Consider the following 19,970-nt stretch of genomic DNA (forward strand, 5'->3'; position numbering starts at 1 on the left):
GTAGTTACTGACCTCTGGTCTAGAACAGTGGTTCCAGCCTCGGTCCTCAAGTACCCCCAACAGTTCATGTTTTCCAGGTCACCTAGTAGTTGAATAGGTGTATTCATTACTCACTGACACATTCTTAAAGACCCACAGGTGGAGCAAATTATTTCACTTGCAATCCTGTGAGGAGACCTGGAAAACATGAACTGTTGGGGGTACTTGAGGACCGAGGTTGGGAACCACTGGTCTAGAAGAAGTATGTCTTTTTATATTCATCCTTCATTTTTGTCTCAGGTAGCCTCAGAGGTCCACTCCCTCAGGTCCTGGTGCCCATAGTCAGCTGCCTAATGCTGCCTAATGGAAGCATGGGGCCTGTATTCCTGGCAATATGTGTTTTCAGGAAGTATAGAGTATGAGGTGAAGGGGATTAGAGAAAGAAGCAGGCAGTGAGTCATGGGAAGCAAAAGAGCGAGATCTGCAGATTGAAACAGGGGTGAAAGGCTATCAGGGAGTAAGAGGTGCAGGTTGTAAGTAAAGGAGATAGAGATGCAGGTCATCGGATATAACGGAGAGTATTGGGGAGTAAGAGGGTTACCTGGAATGAAGATATGGGCACATGATTGGAGTTACAGACAAAGGAAATAGGTAAGAGAAAGCTGAAATGACACATAGAAGACATAAAAGAGAGGAGCACAAACCAGGGAAACATGAGTCATACTGTAATAACATGTGAGATATATAGGAAAGGAGAACACAAGTTGAATAGCCTTAAGTTACAACATATAATATGTTTTATGTTCTACTACATGGTGCTAAAAGCATCTAGAATTATTCTTGTATTATAAAAATCCCTAAAGCTTCTGGGGACTGGGGTGACCCCTGGCCATTCTATTAAAATTTCTATACCCCCACTTCTAAATTCCCACTTCGAGCACTGATATAGATTATATTTTGTTTGTTTGGAGGTAATACTCAGTTATAGATTTTAGCTGCACACATTTATAGAGACATGTATTCTGTAATTATATAGATTTTATTAAATAGCCATTCTTCATAATTATGGTTCAATCAAAATGTATTGACCAGGACCTGCAACTATACAATCTTTTGTTATGTATGCTTGATAGGTGCAAAGTTGCTAACTGCATTAGAAAACATATAAAAAAAATACATACTGTATATACTGTAGTTCAATCAATGCTTACTTCTCTTCAAGTGATAGTCTCTCTGGAAGAGATTCTGAGAAAGGGTTTCTCAATTCCAAAGTTCAAAGTCATTTTCCATGACAAATATTTAAATTTCCGAATGGAGTTCAACAAGCTGATTCAACATTTTACTATGAGATAACCATCTAACCTCGGTGTGCAAAAGTAATTGGATGTGGTCATTGCCCAGTTCAGAACACAACAGTGAAAAGAGCCAAGAGTTTAGAGCTCTTGACTTAATAAAAGTGATCATGTAGATCAGTGATTTTCAACCTTTTTTTACTCGCGGCACACCGAACAATATTTTAAAATCGCCAAGGCACACCATCAGTGCCCCACAGAGAAAAAAAGCAAAACACACATTGGCCGTCACAGTAAAAAAAATCCACACATACATTGGCCTACACAGAAAAAACAATCACATTGCTCCCCACATAAATCATGTTGCTCCCTACACAAATCCTATTGCTCCTCACATAAATCAATCACATTGCCCCCACATAAATCCTGTTGCTCCCCACATGAATTATTCACATTGTTCCCCCCATTAATGCTTATTTTCCCTACATAAATCCTATTGTTCCCCACAGAAGAAATAAAATAACAAATATTAGCCCCTTCCTGTCAGCTGTCCTCCTCCCTGTCCCTCAGTGGCAGGTGTTGTTCATAGTGGAGTGCTGCGAATACTGAGCAGCGGGCGGTCGGGCAGGTGTGGATGTGGGTGGTCAAGGAAAGCTGTGTATGCAGGCAGGAACTGGAAGATGTGTATGCAGGTCACAGGCGGGTGGGCTGGCTAGGTGGTGAGACACGGCGGCCGTACCTATGATATCACACCGCCGCATCTTCAAGGCATAGGTCATGACCAGAGCATGACTGATCCTCTAAGAAGAGCCCGGGCCAACAGTTCACTCTGAAGGTGCAGGAAGCACACTAGTGTGCCACGGCACACTGGTTGAAAAAGCCTGATGTAGATGGCTTCATTGAGTACCATTTTAAGTTCATCTGGCAACTGTTTTGTAGCAAATGTGCAATTTGGAGCTGTGACCCCTTCGTATTTTCTTTTCATTGCTCGTGTGCCAATAGAACAAAAGTCCACACATCACAATTCTGCAAAGAATAGTGCCACAATTACAGTAAATCATGTTCATTTTTTGGGCAGCTTATGCAGCTATCATACATTTCACCATACCCCTTGCAGCCGGTAAGACTAACTCTTCACTAATTGTATGTGGTTTCCTGCAACTTGCAATTTTGAGGCTAACCAAAAAAGATGCCTCAATTGCTTTTCTAGTAGTTCCATTTAAATTTTGCAATTGCTTTTTTATTTGCTTTAATTTCCAACATGTTTTCTAACAAAGAATTCTGGTGACATATTCTCTAAAGCACAGGTTCTCAAACTCGGTCCTCAGGACCCCATACGGTGCATGTTTTGCAGGTCTCCTCACAAAATCACAAGTGAAATAATTAGCTTCACCTGTGGACCTTTTTTAATGTGTCAGTGAGTAATTAATACACCTGTGCACTTGCTGGGTTACCTGCAAAACATGCACTGTGTGGGGTCCTGAGGACCGAGTTTGAGAACCACTGCTCTAAAGCATAGGTTCTCAAACTCAGTCCTCAGGACCCCACACAGTGCATGTTTTGCAGGTCTCCTCACAGAATCACAAGTGAAATAATTAACTACACCTGCGGACCTTTTAAAATGTGTCAGTGAGTAATTAAAACAACTGTGCACTTGCTGGGTTACCTGTAAAACATGCACTGTGTGGGGTCCTGAGGACCGAGTTTGAGAACCTGTGCTCTAAAGCTTGGATGCTTCATACTAAGATGGTATCTTAAAGATGTGGGTTTCATGCAATGCTTTGACAGAACCTCAAAGCAAATAATGCTCTGAGGTCATGGGTCACTCCCTTCATCTATCATTATGAAATCCAAATTTTATATATTTTTCATTATATTTTCTGACAACTTTGTGGTTTTTTTTAGAACCACACAGCTTCAGTTTTGCTTGTGTTTGCTTAAATCCTCTGAAGTAGATGAAGAGGTCTCAACTTTCTCCATAGAGCTAGTAGACTGATTATTTACTTTTGTAAGCCACTTATTTATCTTTAACACAACTTTGACACAGCTGTGCAAATCACGTGTGGTATCAGGTTTACCAACTCTGAAATGTAAAAAAGCATTTCTCAACAAAATAAGCCACTCCTATAGCATTTATAAATGTTATATTGTACCATATTTTTCATAGCTTTGGTGACATATAGGCACTTACTGTGAGTTAGGTAAAAAAGTTGTGAGTCAATTGTGTTTTATTCCAATTCTCGTCCCCCCTTTCTCTGATCTATGTGCAGAGTGCTCTCACTCCATACCTCCTTCCCTCATCTATATGTGGTGAGTTCTCCCCCCTCCCTTATTTGCATGTGATGAGTGCTCTCACTCCATCCATCCCTTCCTCATCTGTGTTCTGATTTCTCTCCCTCCCCTCCTCATCTGCATGTGCTGAGTGGTCTCCACAACCCCTTATATGTTTGTGATTAGTGCTTCCCCACCCTTCATCTGTTTGTGTTGACTGCTCTCTATATGCCTATTCATTTGTTCAGACCCCCACCCTGTAGTAACCTAACCATGGTTGTGTTTGCTCTCGTCTCTGTCTCCATGTCTGTGGTGCCCTCTGCAGCTCAACTCCTCCAGCACCTGATGTGGTCAGTGTCTGCCCAACAACTAATGTGGCAGCCATGGCAGCACTTGTGCAAGTGTAACAGTCTTGGGATGTGTCGAGTTACCTTTTCCTCAGTGAGGGTCAGAGGGAGGAGTAAAATAACTCAATTCTGAAATGTCACACCAGAGTTCGAAGGAGGATTCGGTTTATTGGTTAACGGTGGTTATCACTCTGTGATCGATCTCAACAGTAGAATCAGAATACATTTAAACACATTCAAAAGGCATGCCTTATATCATTTCAGGTATGAATAGTTATTCCAACAGACTCAAGAGGTCTTTATTACACAGGAACTGGGGGATAGTGGTGATCTCTCCATCTTTGTTGCATTCCTGTAAGACAATTAACCTCTCTCTCACAACTTTACAAAAGGTCAATCCTAAACAGACTGTGACGGGCTATACCAGTCGAACATTGGTTAATATTGTTATAAAAGCTTTAGACTAAGATGAACTTCACCGTAAACATTACATTACCCACAAAATATTGAAGAATTGCATGAACTGCAGACTACACTAAAAGTCCCTTCTGATCAGAACCAAAGTACGCAACTAAACCGGTTTGAATCAGTCAAATCAAAAGTCCCTTAGAGCACGTGCACGGCTAACTGTTTGCTAATGAGAACTCTCTTGTTGTTCGCTGCCCGGGTACAGTGGAAGCAGAAAGTTAATTGCTCTTTACACAATACAGTTCATCCTAGCGAGTAATGCTGCTCCTGCGGGAAAACTAATCTATTTCAACAATTCTGACAGTAGGTAACAAGTTGATACGATATCTGCGTGAAGGCAATGTCTCCTTTGAGCATTAACTTATGTAGCACTCTCCGCATTAGTGACTCTGTCCTTGACTAGTCTGCCAGAATATAAATTGGAGCTTGTTTTCTATCTTTACACTGAAGTATTGGACCTGCGGCCCATCTAGAGAAGCTGTGCTCTATGCAGGAGGTATGCACAGGAGAGAGTCGCTGGGCAAAGTCTATCTATCTCCTACTCTGTACTCAGACTTTATCACAGCTGCTGCTGAAGTGTCTAAGAAAGGTGCAGTGTGTGTGTATATGTTACTTACCGACCTTCTCCTGCTTCAGTAACGATGGCCGGGTTGCTAGCTGTCACTGAGCAGGGCCGTCCCGGTAGGAGAAGATTCTTTCCTCTGTCAGCGGGTATGCAAGGAGGGCTGGCCACATGATCTCCGCCCCCTGTCCGCCTCCTGGCGTGGCTGCTGCCAGGAAGCCGCACCTCCAGGTGTCAATCATAGAGTCCCCTTCGCCTTGACTCTCAGTGAGGATCTGTCGCCCATCCACAGCACTCCTATCAGCCTGCGGAGGGCTCCGTCTCCCCGGCCCACCTTTGTCAGTGCCGGAAGCTGCCTCTTCATACACGGGAGCCAGTGCAGGGGCAATGGTACCAGAGATCGCGCCTCCGTTCTTGAACTGCCGCTGTACGGATCCACCACAGACTGGAGCTGACCATCACTCTACAGACTGCCCGGTGATGACGCAGGTCTCTCCTCTTCTTTCCTCATCTCCAACGGTCAGTCCACATGCTCACTCTCCTTCCTGCCCACGAGCCTGCTGCCATTCCTCGGAGACACCTGGAGACTTGCACGCGGTGGACCCAGAACTTTCTCCTCACGTGCCGGCTCCAGTGAGGATGGCTATCCCTGACTGTCCACTGCCACCACTGTCTAATATAGCTACAGCACGGCTAGAGGCATAACCCACTGTCACCAATGCAGTTTTGGTTATATTAATAAATAGGCTGTATCCAGTGTTATAGCTGTTCGTATAGGGCGCATACTCATACATCTCCCTATTTGTTATCCCATAATCAGGTATTCCATACATCTCCCTATTAGTTATACCATAATCAGGTATTCCATAGTAAACATGCATGAGGAATAAGGGTTCCTTCTGATAGGATGCGGTGGGGTGTCACCCCCCCCCCCCCTAGTAGAACGATGCGTGTCCTCATGCATCTGACATTTCCAATACACAATGAAGAAATTACCCTTACAGCGGTCATAAATCAATTACAAATAGCAGTACTATAAAACAGTTGTGACTCAACATGTCTTCCGGATGTGCACTATAGTACAATTCATGCTACTTTCACTTGAATTTATCACTATAATACCCGTACAGATCAGGATGATTTAATCTTTGTACCTTAGAAGTAATGTACCTCTGGTACTGTTTTCCAGCCTCCGATTGACCGGGGTAGGCACCTCACCCTTTGCCTGGATGCTTCCACATTTGTAATTGAGATCGAACCGCCTCACCTTGGGCTCCTTCTGTAAATAAGTTAATCAAGGTCTCATCGGCCTATACAATCTCGTGGGTGTTGAGGGTTTGCACCGCCTTCATTGCCTCCTGCAGGCCCAGGGCAAAATCCTGCAGCGATTCATTGGGTCGCTGTTTCCTCACATAAAGGCGACTTTTTACATCCGCCACTGTTTTGGAATCGAATCTACTCCCTAGTTTTTGGAAAATATCCTCCACCGTCTCTTTTTCTTATCCTCCCAGGCTTTCACCTCAAGTAATGCGGAGCCTTTCAGTTTCCCCATCAAAATCTCCACTTGTTGTTTCTCACTAAGTGGGTACAATGTAGCCCTTGTTAAGAACACCTGCTCTATCTTTTTTTTCCTCTGCCACTTCACTTTTTTGGAATGGGAAGGACTCATTGTTTCATTATATCTCATATGTATGTCCCCCTGTGCCCCTTCTCCTCTTACCTGTCTCATAACTGATCCCTTTGGCTCCACCATGTTTCTTTTGTCTGTTTGTATCAGCTTTGCCCTCCTTTGCCCCAACTATTCTCTTCGTCTGCTCATTTTTCTTCTCCCAACATCCCTCAAATCTGCCACTAATTTTGCTGCCTCTATGCCTTATTACTGCCATCTTTGTCCCTTCTATGTCTCCTCTGTCCTAGTTATTTTCTGCATCTACAACTATTGCCTCTTCTTAGTTGCTTACTATATCTAAGTTTTTCATCTCTGTCTGTCTCTCTCTCTCTCTCTCTCTGGCTATACTTTTCACACCCCAAGAGAGTTTGTCTGTCTGCAACTGTGACCCTGTGTGCAATGCAACACCCCCTCTATTAATAAGACTGCTGAACATACTAATCTTCACCTTCCCTTGTGCCAGCTGATATAGTGTATAGTAGTTAAGAGAATAATTTTCAAGACCTGCAATCAGGCCTGCATGTCTGAAGACTGCATTCTAAAGATGCAGAGTTATAAATGGAGTTTGAACTGGATTTGGACTTTGGACTACCCTAGAATCTCAAATAAAACAATATTTCAAACACTGCAGCTCAGGATCATTATAAGGTGTTAGTTTTTTTTTTCTTCCAAAGGTGTCCCCACTCTTGATTACTACTTATGTCACCTTGGTTATTATTCTGTTGTCACCATGTACTTTAGAGACTGGGTTTGGGGGAAGTCTCGTTCCATGGCCCAGTCGTACTCAACAAACTGCTGGATGCAACAAGACTGCACACTCAAGTGAGGGAGACTGTAGGCTTGAAAGTTTACTGCATTATTTTTAGTTTTTTTGTTAACTTTATCATAGTTTTTATAGTGCTGTCACCATTATTTAATATTCCTGTTTCCTGCCTTTCTATTTTTGTTCTTCTCCCCTAACTAACTGAATGTTATACATCAGCTAATTGTGCACACTGCCAGATGTACCCTACGCAGTGAACCCCTATGGTTGCCTCAGATGGTTCTGTCTTGGATGGGATGTACAACACGTGGAACTATCCATTCAGTGCTAATACTACACATGATTTAGTCACTCATGCTTGTAAAGTGACCTTGAGTCCTGCTGGAGATAAGTGCTATATAAATAAAATTATTATTATTATTATGTGCCCCATATCCATTGTCCTTGGATGTCTGTTTCTCTGTTTACCTCCATTCTAAACACTGCTTCAAATTCTGCACCTTGCAATGCAGTGTAAATATATGATTTGTCTGAGCTTGGGAAGAGCAAGGCAGAAAGTAAGGCTTCTTACTGCGTCTAAGTCATCCATGTTTATAGTGATGCTTCCTGCTGCTGAGAGTAAAGTGGTAGGTTAGTCAGCATCCTGTAAGTTTACTCTCATTATAGTTTCTCTTAGGCTACATCTAGGAAACATCTGTACTGCAATTACTTCAAAGCATAGCTGACCCTGGCCGAGACTGTATCACCAGTGAAGACCAGGGAACAATTGACTCCCTGGCCAACTTGTCAATGCTCCCCGTCTACAAAACACATTATTTAACTTTATTCTACTGTAACTTAAAGTGAAAATATGTTATATTACACATATGCATATAATAATCTATGATAAAACAAGTTGACAGGACATAATGAAAATTCTTTTTTGCTAATACAGTATAATAAAGAAGAAAATGTACTGTATTTATTATTTATTAACAGTTTCTTATATAGCGCAGCATATTCTGTTGCGCTTTACAATTATAACAACAGTAATAGAACATAACTGGGCAAAAACAGACAGACATAGAGGTACGAAGGCCCTGCTTGCAAGCTTACAATCTATAGGGAACTAGGCATTGATACACAAGGATAGACGCTACCTATTTCATAATAGTCCACCAGATTGCTAGGTTCTTATTGGGTTGTATAATATGATCACCCAGCAATGTTGGAAGACAAAATATGTGAGGTTATGTGTACTGTACGGAGAGGATGTAATTAGATAGGGAAACATTGAAGGTTATGTGGGTGGGTCTAGAATTTGATAGGCTAGTCTGAAGAGGTGAGTTTTCAGGGAACGTTTAAAGGTTTGGAGACTAGAGGTAAGTCTTATTGTGCGTGGGATGGCATTCCACAGAGTGGGTGAAGCCCAGATAAAGTCCTGTAATTTTGATTGGGAACAAGTAATACATGTGGAAGAGAGACACAGATCTTGTGCAGAGCGGAGAGGTCTGGTAGGGAGATATTTTGAGATGACTGAAGAGATGTATTTTGGTGCAGTTTGGTTAATAACCTTGTATGTAAGTAAAAGTATTTTATATTTAATATGGTAGAATACCGGTAACCAATGGAGGGACTAACAGAGCGGATCTGCAGACGATGAACATCTAGCGAGGAAGATTAGCCTTGCTGCTGCATTCAAAATGGATTGTAGTGGTGAGAGCCTATTTTGGAAAGACCAGTAAAGAGACTATTGCAATAATCAATGATGAGTGCATGGATTAGAGTTTTTGCAGTGTCTTGTGTAGGATATCATCGAATTTTGGATATGTTTTTTAGATGCATGTAACATGATTTAGAGACAGATTGAATAATGTGTGGAACAAAGGACAATTCAGAGTTAAGGATGACACAGGCAGCGAGCTTGTGGGGTAGGGTGGATAGCTGCATTGTCAACAGCTATGGTGATATCAGGTTGATAACTACTCTTAGATGGCAGGAAAATAATTAATTTTGTTTTGGAAATGTTGAGTTTGAAGTGGCGAGATGACATCCAAGTTGAAATGGCAGACAGGCATTCAGTGACATGGACCAATACAGTTGGTGACAAATCTGGGGAGGATAGGTAGATTTGAGTATCATCAGTGCACAAATGATACTGAAATCCAGAGGAGCTGATTAGTTTACCAAGAGATGAGGTATAGATTGAGAAAAGCAGAGGACCTAAGACTGAGCCTTGTGGTACTCCAACTGATAGAGGTAGAGAAGAGGAGGTAGAATCAGAGAAGTGAACACTGAAAGAGCAAATAGATAGGTAGGATGAGAACTAAGTAAGGGCTATGTCCGGAAGACCTAGGGATTTTTGTGTTTGTATGAGAAGAGAGTGATCAACAATGTCAACAGCAGCAGAGAGATCTAGAAGAATAAGAAGTGTGTAATGGCCTTTCAATCTAGCAGTGACTAGATTGTTCACTACTTTGATCAGTGCCGTCTCTGTGGAGTGTTGGACACGAAAGCCTGACTTAAAGCATGTCCAGTAAGTTGTGAGAGTTAAGAAGGTGTGTAAGGTGAGTGTAGGCAAGTCTCTCAAGTAACTTGGAGAGACATGGGAGCTGAGAGTTGGGATGGTAGTTAGAGAGAGTGGGTCAGAATTGTTTTTTCAGAATGGGAGTAATCACTGCATGCTTAAACTGAGAAGGAAAGATACAAGTAGAGATAGAGAGAGACATTACAGATTTTAGTTAAGGTTGGGATAAGCACAGGAGACAAAGTTTTACTGACTTGTGATGGTATAGAATCAAGGGGAGAGGTAGTGGAGTAGGAGGATGAAAAGAGTGTTGATACTTTATCTTCACTTGTGGGATCAAATGAATAGAAAGTGCCAGAGGGTTCAGGTAGGGAATTGAGCCGGTCACTGGCTGAGTTAGAGCATAGCATTTCATCTTGGATTTTAACAATCTTATCCTTGAAGTAGGAAGCAAGTCCTTGTGCACTGATAGAAGCTAGTGGGGGAGATGAGGGAGGGTAAAGAAGTGATTTAAATGTATTAAAAAGTTTCTTGGGGTTGGTGGCATGAGAAAAGATGAGATATTGGAAATATATTTGTTTGGCAGTGTCCATGGCCTGACAATAGGAGTGCTAGGTGGTCTTATATGTGAAAAAGTCACTTGAATTTCGAGATTTACGCCACTTATGTTCTACTTTACGTGACAGTAATTGTAGGTGACTTGTTGATTTAGAGTGCCACGAATGGCATCTAGGCCTACGTGGAGTGTGATGTGTAGCTGGAGCCAATTCCTCAAGGGCACTCTCTAGAGTCTGGTGCAAGTGGGATACAGCAGTCTTAGGTGAGGTAAATGTAGAAATTGATGAGAGCAGTTGTTGCAGAGAGGTGGAAAGCTGTTGAAAATTTATATTGTTAGTATTTCTGCGGGTTAGAGGAGGCTTGCTTGGTTTTAGTGTTAGAGTTTAGAGTAATGGAAAATGAAAGGTATCATGAAAATTTTTTTGTTTGTTTATTTTTTAAATCATAGAAATCTCTTATAAATTATGGTAACAGGAAAGTAATGAGCATTGCAGTACTGGTTAATAACTATATATACTGAGTTGTCTCATTTATTGCAGACAGTTACCGACATACTATATGTCCAATACGCTCTAATTAACTTGTTGCATCATGACCTACTATACAAATGGTATTGATACAGACTTCTTGTATGAAGCACAAACGAGTATTTTTATGCCAATGAAAAACTATAGTCATTATTGTCTTACTTTTATTACAGGGTGGAATCTATGTTTTCACTTTACTTGACCATTTTGCTGCAGGTACATCGATTTTATTTGGAGTTCTCATTGAAGCAATTGGAATTGCATGGTTTTATGGTAAGAATTAACTGTATAACACACTGTATTCTATACATACTGTACAATAATCCTGTAAGGGTTGTGTCTGCATATAACATTTTTAAGAAATATACTTCTACGGACTGTTTATGAACTATGGAGACAGAAAAAAAAATCAGAATTTTTGTCTGTCTGTCTGTACGTCCCGGCATCATGCAAAAACTACTGGGTGAATTTTGATTGCGTTTTCACTATTGTATAGCTTAGTGATCTACAAAGAAACTGAGGTATGTATGAGCTCAATGTGACAGTGAGAGGAGTAATAAAGGAAAAGCCAGATGCAAGGGTGTAGCGAGGGTGGATCCGGTGAAGCGTGAGCTCCGGGTGCTGAAAAAGTCAGAGAGCGCCGCTGCCTGACCGCCTCCTACAAACGGTATACCACGGGCCATTGTATAGGCAGCTGCAGAGCAGGAGAAGGAGACGCAGGGGGGTGCACACCAGGCTTGGACTGGCCCACAGGGGTAGAGGGGAAATCACCGGTGGGTTCCTACCACTGCATTCCCCCGGTGGGCCCTACATGCCCTAGTCCGACACTGGTGCACACTGACTCTAACTCAGAGAACAATAGGTAGGGTACGGGAAGGCCAGAGGCAGCCAGCACATGCTGGAGCTCTCCCGCCATCTTTATATGTCTCACTCTCTGCATGTAACGATACAGCAGGATTACTTCTGTCATGCTACACCACTCTGTGCCCCCACTGCTGCAGCATCTCTTTCTGCCCCGGCTGCTGCAGCACCTCTCTCTGCATTAGAAGCTGCAACGTAACATGTATACTGTAACCTGTATAAGCGGCTCTACTGTGTGGTGTAATGTGAATAACGGACAATACTGTGCTGAGTAATCTGAATTGGTACTATTCTGTGGCCACACACCTTCCCCCATGAAGACACGCCCCTATATTTTTGTTGCGTGCCTTTGTACTCACTGTCCTATCTTAGACATGGGGGGTGCCCAAAGGAAACTTTCACCCTGAGCTACACAAGGTCTAGAACTGGCCCTGTCACCAATTTAGGGTTGTCAAATATTTTTCTTTTCAAATGTAACACTTTAGTACAGGGGAGGGGGGTGCCGAAACATACCCTTGCTTTGGGCACCATGGCACCTATCTACACCTCTGGCCAGATGACTGCATACAGTGTGCAAAATAACTATATGTGTGGAATTTCTGAACTCACTTAGTGCAGATGGACTGAAAGTTGGTGTTCTGATCATGCTTCTGCAGAATTTGACTCAGGCCCAGTTATGCAACAGAACCTGACTTAAAGTTAAAGCTCTACAGAGGAACCTAATTGAGGCAGAGATTCTAACGGGACCTGGCACAGGTGAAACTGTGTTATACCACATTTATCCCTCATCTCCCAAAAAAAAAAAAATTTAATTCACATATCTGCAGTTTGTTGTAAGTGTCTGCTTCGCTATGACGATCAACAAGTTGCAGTGGGCAAACGCTCAGGGCTGCAGGCATAGATCTCCAGACCAGCTGCTTCTCCAATAGGCAGCTTTACGTGGCTTGCTCATGAGTTAGTAGCCCCAAACATCTTTTTATGTTAATCCCTAAAGAAAAAACTGAAAATACTGTTTACACAGAAATTTTGTGATCAATGTGTACAATATGAAATATACACACCAATATTAGATGGCACTACAGTCTTTGTAAAATTTGTTCCGGTGAGCAATAACAGACTTCCATGCAAGCGAAGCCACGGGCAAATGCTAGTATTATGTGCTATACACCTTAGCTTTTAGGTAAATTGATTGAAAAAATATCATGAGTTATGGGAGCTATTGGTTCATTTTGTATCATTGTATCAACTAGCAACATTAGACAATATGAAGTAATTTTGATTAGAAGCAAGTTAGAACTTGCAAACTATTTTCACTGCGAATTTGTAGCACAAATTGCATTTGCAATTGAATTCCATACTTACATTGTATTTTCTCAGCAAATTAGCACTTATTTTGCGCATTTATATTGACGGGTAGACCCCATGTGCAGTCTTTCTGTCCTGCCGACACTTGGAGGTGACATTGTCTCCAAGCGCTGGTAATCCGTCTCTCTCTATACTTTTATCCACATTGGATGATCCAGGTAACGCCGTTTACACCCCAGGCTACCCGGGTTCTGCCATGGTAGCTACCTGTGTCAGATTCCCTGGTAACTGGACCTGTGGTTATTTTCCACCAAGCCATGACCTAGGTACACTGGTAATAACCCAGGTTATTGCGGCAGTAGAAAAGAAGAAAACCAATCACATACATACTCTATCCCAAAGAACAGTGCCTCAAAAAATGTATTTCATTTCTCAGTGTGTGCATGCTTTGGGAGATTTATTTTTTAATTAGTTTAATTTTGTATTTAATAAACTTTGTAAACTTAAAATACAATGACATATAAACTAGAATTCTACACAACTAATAATGGTTACACACTTTATGATGCCTTCTGGTAATACAATATTTCTAAATTATTTATAGTGCAAAGGACATATCAGTTGCTACAGTATTTACAGTATGTATCATTGATCATGAAAACTGAGTATATTGAGGCCCTTTATTTACTTAGTACAGTGATTTGTGTTCAGGGGAGACAGAGCCTCACCTGTCATACTCCACTATACTCCAGACTGTTCACTATAAAAATGATCAGAATCTTACAAAGAAGATACCATCTTTGTATTATTCTATATAATTCAATTACCTATGTATTATTCTATACAGTTTTATAGCCATATTTATATTATTCTAATCATTTTTATGCATCAATCTAAGGGGTTAATTTACTAAGATGGGAGTTTTATTTAAGATGGGATGTTGCCAATAGCAACCAATCAGATTCTACTTCTCATTTACCTAGCATCTTCTAGAAAATAATACCTGGAATCTGATTGGTTGCTATGGGCAACATCCTATCTTTTTTTTTTTTAAATTCTTTATTTATACGTGGTTAAACATGGTATAAAAACATTGCATGAACAAAGGGACCGGAGGCCAACAGAGCCCACGTCCAGCATAAACCACAAATTTTCAGATAAACAACAGAGTTAGTCTAAAAGGACAGAACAGTAACGTTCCAATATGGAGGTCAGGGGGGGGGGGGGGGGGGGAGGGAAAAAAAGGGGGGGGGAGGGGGGAACCACGGTGTCATCTGTGCTCAGTGTATATCCTGGAAATGGTAGGATTAAGAAAAAGAGTGAGAAGGGGGATCAAGGGGGAGACAGAAGAAGAGTAGAAAAAGGGAAAAGGAGAAGAGAGTGAGAGGGAGGAAGAGATGGTGGAGAAAAACATAGGGAGAAAGCAGCAGGCAGTGCCCATGGGTCTACGGAGTAAGCTAGGGCAAGGGTGGGGGGGGCGGGCCTCCACGTTCAGCAGCGAGTCACGGGGCCCAGACCTGCTCAAAGATGTGGCCCCGGTCGTGGAGATAGTATGTGATCTTTTCCATTGAGGCAATGTGCCAAATTTTGGTTTTAAGGGACTGGAGAGAGGGTGGTGAGGGGTTCTTCCAATTAAGAGCTATCAGCGACTTTGCCGCCGCCAGGATGTGAGGTCAGTTTCTGGGAAAATTTATTGAGTAATTGAGGAGGGAGACATAGTAAAAAGATCCAAGGGTCTTTCAGCACAGGAGAATCTAAAAGCGAATTGAGGAGGGAGTGGACTAAGTCCCAAAAGGGAGCGATGGATGGGCAGGTCCACCATATGTGGAGCATAGTGCCCCTGGCCCCGCAATTCCTCCAGCAATTAGGGGAAGAAGATTGAAAGAATTTATTAATTCGGTCAGGGGTGTAGTACCAGCGGTAGTAAACTTTGTAGGCTGTTTCTTTAAAGACAGTAGCGATAGAGGATTTAGCAATCCCCAGTCTCATGTCCTCCCAGTCCTCACTCTCCGGTGGGGGTCCAAGATCGCGTTCCCATGCGAGCTCGTGGGGCCGGGAGGGGGGAAGAGAGGCCTCTAGTAATAGGGAGTAGAGTTGGGAGATTAGGCCTTTGGATAGATGGGAGTTGGTGCATAGGATTTCAAAGGGGGTGAGAGCACGGAGCACGGCGGAGGAGGGGAGAGAGGCTAGGAAGTGGCGTATTTGTAAAAATTGGAAGGGATTAAGTGGGTGTGAAGGGGTCTTTTGTTGAAGGTCTGGTAGGGACAGCCATTGGCCCTGATCGGCAAAATTGATCGGAAATTTGAAGCCTAGCGTTATCCACAGACGGAACCTCACAGTCGAGAGTCCAGGAGGAAACATAGGGTTCTGCCAGACAGGGGTCAAGGGCGAGGGAGTAGTGGTGAGACCCTTCTTCAGGGAGAGGGAGTCCCAAGTTTTAAGGTTAAATTTAATAGTGGGGAGAAGTTTAGAGGTTGGGGGGCGAGAGGTGGGGGCAGACCCCATAAGGGGGTCAGGTCCGGGAGGCCGATGAAGGCCGCCTCAATATCCAGCCAAGATATAGATCCCGGAGGAGCATAGGAGGTGACAATATGGGATAAGTGGGAGGCAAGATAGTAAAGTGTGATGTCAGGAAGGCCCCTACCTCCCGCGGGGTTGGCCTTTTCAGGGTATTGGCGGCGATGCGGGGGGGGTCTGTGGTTCCAAATAAAATGTATAAGGGCTCGTTGGATAGTGCGAAGAAAGGAAGCCGGGACTGCCACTGGGAGGGTCTGGAAAAGGTAAAGCCATTTAGGGACTATGGTCATTTTAACCGCTATAATCCTGCCCAGCCATGAAATAAAAAGACTGTTCCAGGAGGTCAGGGCAGCGAGTGTGTAGGTGAGAAGGGATGGGAAGTTTTCCCGGAAGAGAGAATCATAGCGAGAGGTCAGGTTAATCCCCAAGTATTTAATCTTTGTGGGCTGCCATTTAAAATTAAAGGTAGCGCGGAGAGACTCAGCTTCCCGGTGAGGGACATGAAGTAACATGGCCTCGAATTTGGAGCAGTTGATCTTATATCCTGATATAAGGCTATAAGATTGCAGGACTGAGAATAAGTTTGGGAGTGAGATAAGGGGTTGGGTCAGGGAGAGTAAGATGTCGTCAGCGAAGAGGGAGATTTTAGGGTCGGTGTGGCCTACTTGTATTCCGTGTATATCCGGGTGGGCTCTAATTTGGGATGCGAGGGGTTCAATAATAAGGGCAAATATTAATGGTGATAGGGGGCAACCCTGACGTGTACCATTCGATATGCTAAGTGGGGCTTACGGGACACCATTGATTAAGACCGTGGCAGAGGGAGCAGAGTATAGTGCCAGGACGCCAGTGAGGAAGCTACCAGGCAAGCCATAGGCCTCCAGAGCGGCTTTCAGAAAACTCCAGGAGATCCGGTCAAATGCCTTTTCAGCGTCTAAAGAGAGCATGATGGTGGGGGATCTCCTGGAGTTTGAGATGTGTATAAGATCGACAGCACGTCTGGTGTTGTCTCTCGCCTGACGGCCCGGGATAAACCCCACCTGGTCGTAATGAACAAGAGAGGGGAGGTAGGGGTTAAGACGGTTGGCCAGGATCTTGGCGAAGATTTTCAGATCCAAATTCAAGAGAGATAGAGGGCGGTAGCTAGTGCAGTTAAGGGTATCCTTGCCCTCTTTAGGGATTACTACAATTCTGGCCTCCAACATCTCAGGGGGGAAGGGGTCGCCATGGACAATCCCATTGAACAGTGACTGCAGGTGGGGGGCAAGAAGAGCAGAGAATTTTTTATAATAAAGAGCTGTAAACCCGTCCGGGCCCGGGGATTTACCAATTTTTTGGATAAGTATAGTCTGAGCAATTTCTTCCACTGAGATCTCACTGTTAAGATGGTCCATGGCGTCCTGGGGAAATCTGGGTAGGTTAGAAGCTGTAAGGAAGTGTGAGACTAGATCAGAGTGGGGCAGAGGGGAGGAACCAGGTGAGGGGGGCGGGAGGTTGTATAGGTCCGCATAGTAGGAATGGAAGGCAGCTCTAATGGCTGCAGGGTCTTGGACGAGTTGGTTGAGGGAGTTTCTGATAGAGACAATGTTAGTTTTGGCTCTCGTGGAACGGAGTCGTGCCGCCAGGATCTTGTCCGCCTTGTCCCCCTTCTCATAAAAGGACTGGCGGAGCCATTTAAGACGCCTGGCCACCCGGGCAGAGAGAAGGAGATCAAGTTCCGCCTGAACAGTATGAAGTTTGGACAAGACAGCCGGGTCGGAGGACGCCTTATGCTGGGTTTCAAGTGCGTGGAGTTTAATAGAGAGTTTGTTAAAATGGGTGAGAGATTGTTTTTTGGCTTTGGAAGCCAGGCTGATAACACGCCCACGAAGAACTGCCTTGTGTGCCAGCCAAAGAATGGATCTAGAAATATCAGGGGTATCATTCAGGGAAAAGTAGTCGGAGATCGTATCCCGAAGGTGGGAACACATCTCCGGGTTGTGGAGGAGAGAGTCGTTAAGGCGCCATGTCATGGGGCGAGGGCGTGAGGCCAGACCTAAAAGGTCACAGGAGATAGGGGCATGATCGGACCAGATTAGTGGGTGTATGTGAGCTTCGCGGAGGTTTAAGGTGAGGTCATGGCTGAGCAGGATCATGTCAATGCCGGAGTAGGAATTATGAGGGGCAGAGTAAAAGGTATAGTCACGGACGGAGGAATCTTTTATCCTCCAGGAGTCATAGAGAAGCTGGGATCGCATGAGACTGGGGAGGGATCTGGAGCGGAGGGAGTCCGACGAGGAGGCAGTAGAGGGAGGAGGGGAGCGGTCTATTTGGGGGTTTAGAACGGAGTTAAAGACCCCAGTAAGTATGAGGTCGCCCTGTCGGACTCGAGTGAGGAGGTTATCTAAGTTTGTAAAAAATCGTTCCTGACGTTGGTTAGGGGCATAAACGTTGGCTAGTGTACAGATCTTGTTATTCAATTTCCCCACCAAGACTAGAAACCGTCCGTCTTTGTCAGCATATGAATCTAGAGGTTCAAAGGTGAGATGGCGGGCAAATAAGATCGCAACCCCTCGTTTCTTGGCCGAATGGTCGCAGGCATGGAAGGAATCTGGGTATTGCCTACATTGCAACGTAGGGTGGGTGTCATGTAGGAAATGAGTCTCCTGTAGGAAGACCAGGTCACCTTTATGGAATTTAAGGGAGGCAAAAAGCTTGCCTCTCTTTTGGGGGCTGTTCAAGCCCTTCACATTAAAAGATAGTACCCGGAGACCCATGGGCAAGCAGCGAAGAGACAGGCAAAGTAGAGAGAGTGGGGAGCACTGAGAGCAAAGGAAGGAGGGGGGAAGAAAGAGAAGAAGGATATAGAGCGAGGGAGAGTGTGGTCAAGAGGGGAGAGGGAAAAAAAGGAGACCGGGAGGGGAGGGGGGGTAGTTGGTCATCCGGCAATAGGGGCCAGGACCGGTGGTGCTGACAGGGGAAAGGGAGACTAGGTGTCAGGAGGGCACCTAGGTCAGCAAGAGGGCTCGAAGCCCTAAGGGGGCGCGGCATGGGGTCCGGACAGCGGACCACAAATCACCCAGCAAAAAAAAAAAAAAAAGGGAAAGAAATATAAGGCAGGCGGGCCTCCCCTGGGAGGGCCTGAGGGAAAAAACTGGAGAGAGGACTGAAACAAAGAGTAGGTGGAGCGCCAACTCCAAAAAGAAAGGGAGAGGGGGGGGGGGGGGGTAGGTCGGAAACAAAAAGTCCAGTCTCGGCAGGGTAACATTTTAACAGCATAACTTTTCAGCATGAAGTAACGACAAAAGGGTCATGAAGTATCTAAGGGGTCGGGAATTCAGGATATGGGGGGGCCTAAAATAGAGCAGCTCCCTGGGTAGGGGAGTGCGACCAGGAGGGGTTGACCCGATTGGCTAGAGTAAACATGGGGTTAAAGAACTGAGAGTTCATCAGGGAACAGGAGGTGGAGCCTGGGAGGTCGTCGAGGCCGGGACCACGAACCACTCGGATCGAGGGGTCTGAGTTGGGTCCCGCTGAGTCCGTGGCGGCAGGTCTTGAGACTGGATATCCTGTTCAGTGGTGTGGATGCCCAGCTTGGAGAGCAGCTTCTGAGCCTCGGGTAAATCCCTGGCCGTGAGGAGCTTCCCCTGGTGCCATACCAAGATACGGAAGGGGAAACCCCAGCGGTATTTGACACTATGACGGGAAAGCAGGGAGGTAATGGGCTTGAAATCCCTGCGTTTGGCCAGGGTGAGTGGGGATAAGTCTTGGAAGATCTGGAGAGGGTTATTCTGGAAAGTCACAGATCCCAGTCGTCGGGCCTCCCTCATGACAGCCTCCTTTGCAGTAAAGTAGTGCAGACGGAGGATGACATCTCTTGGCTGGGAGGAGTCCTGGGAGCGAGGTCGCAGGGCTCGATGCGCTCAGTCCAGGAGCAGATGTTCTTCAGGGGTATCAGGTGATAGGTGGGCGAAGAGGCGCTTGAGATAGAGGTCAAGGTGGGCCGTCTCGACCTCCTCGGGGATACCCCGAATCCTCAGGTTGTTTCTCCTTGCCCTATTGTCCTGGTCCTCATGCTCCTCCCGCAGGTGGGCGACATCTTGGCGGAGTTGATGGAAGTCGGTCTCGACCGTTTGTTGAAACGACACCACCTCTTCCACTCGTCGTTCAAGTTGGTCGGTTCTGGAGCCGATGTCGGCAATATTGGATTTCAAGGAGTGGAGAGCTTGGACTGAGGTTTTAACGTCCCGCATCTCCTTAAGGAGGGAGAGGAAGTCCCTGCGGGTGAGGGGCGTGAGATCGTCATCCTCGGCTTCCGAGTCGGAGGGACTATGGGTGGGCGCAGCAGCATCAGGTCTGCGCTTGG

The 19,970-nt window shown here is 44.7% G+C and overlaps 1 protein-coding gene across 1 annotated transcript in view; it reads left to right on the forward strand.

The window, feature by feature from the left end:
* Positions 1 to 19,970, forward strand: part of SLC6A3 (solute carrier family 6 member 3) — a 239,014-nt gene that overhangs the window by 202,968 nt on the left and 16,076 nt on the right. Inside the window, exon 11 of the mRNA XM_063922941.1 lies at positions 11,116 to 11,215. Within this exon, the coding sequence (XP_063779011.1) occupies positions 11,116 to 11,215 (100 nt within the window). The remainder of the gene's footprint in view (positions 1 to 11,115; positions 11,216 to 19,970) is intronic.

This window comes from Pseudophryne corroboree, chromosome 5, assembly GCF_028390025.1.
Source record: "Pseudophryne corroboree isolate aPseCor3 chromosome 5, aPseCor3.hap2, whole genome shotgun sequence".
Classification (NCBI taxonomy): domain Eukaryota; kingdom Metazoa; phylum Chordata; class Amphibia; order Anura; family Myobatrachidae; genus Pseudophryne; species Pseudophryne corroboree.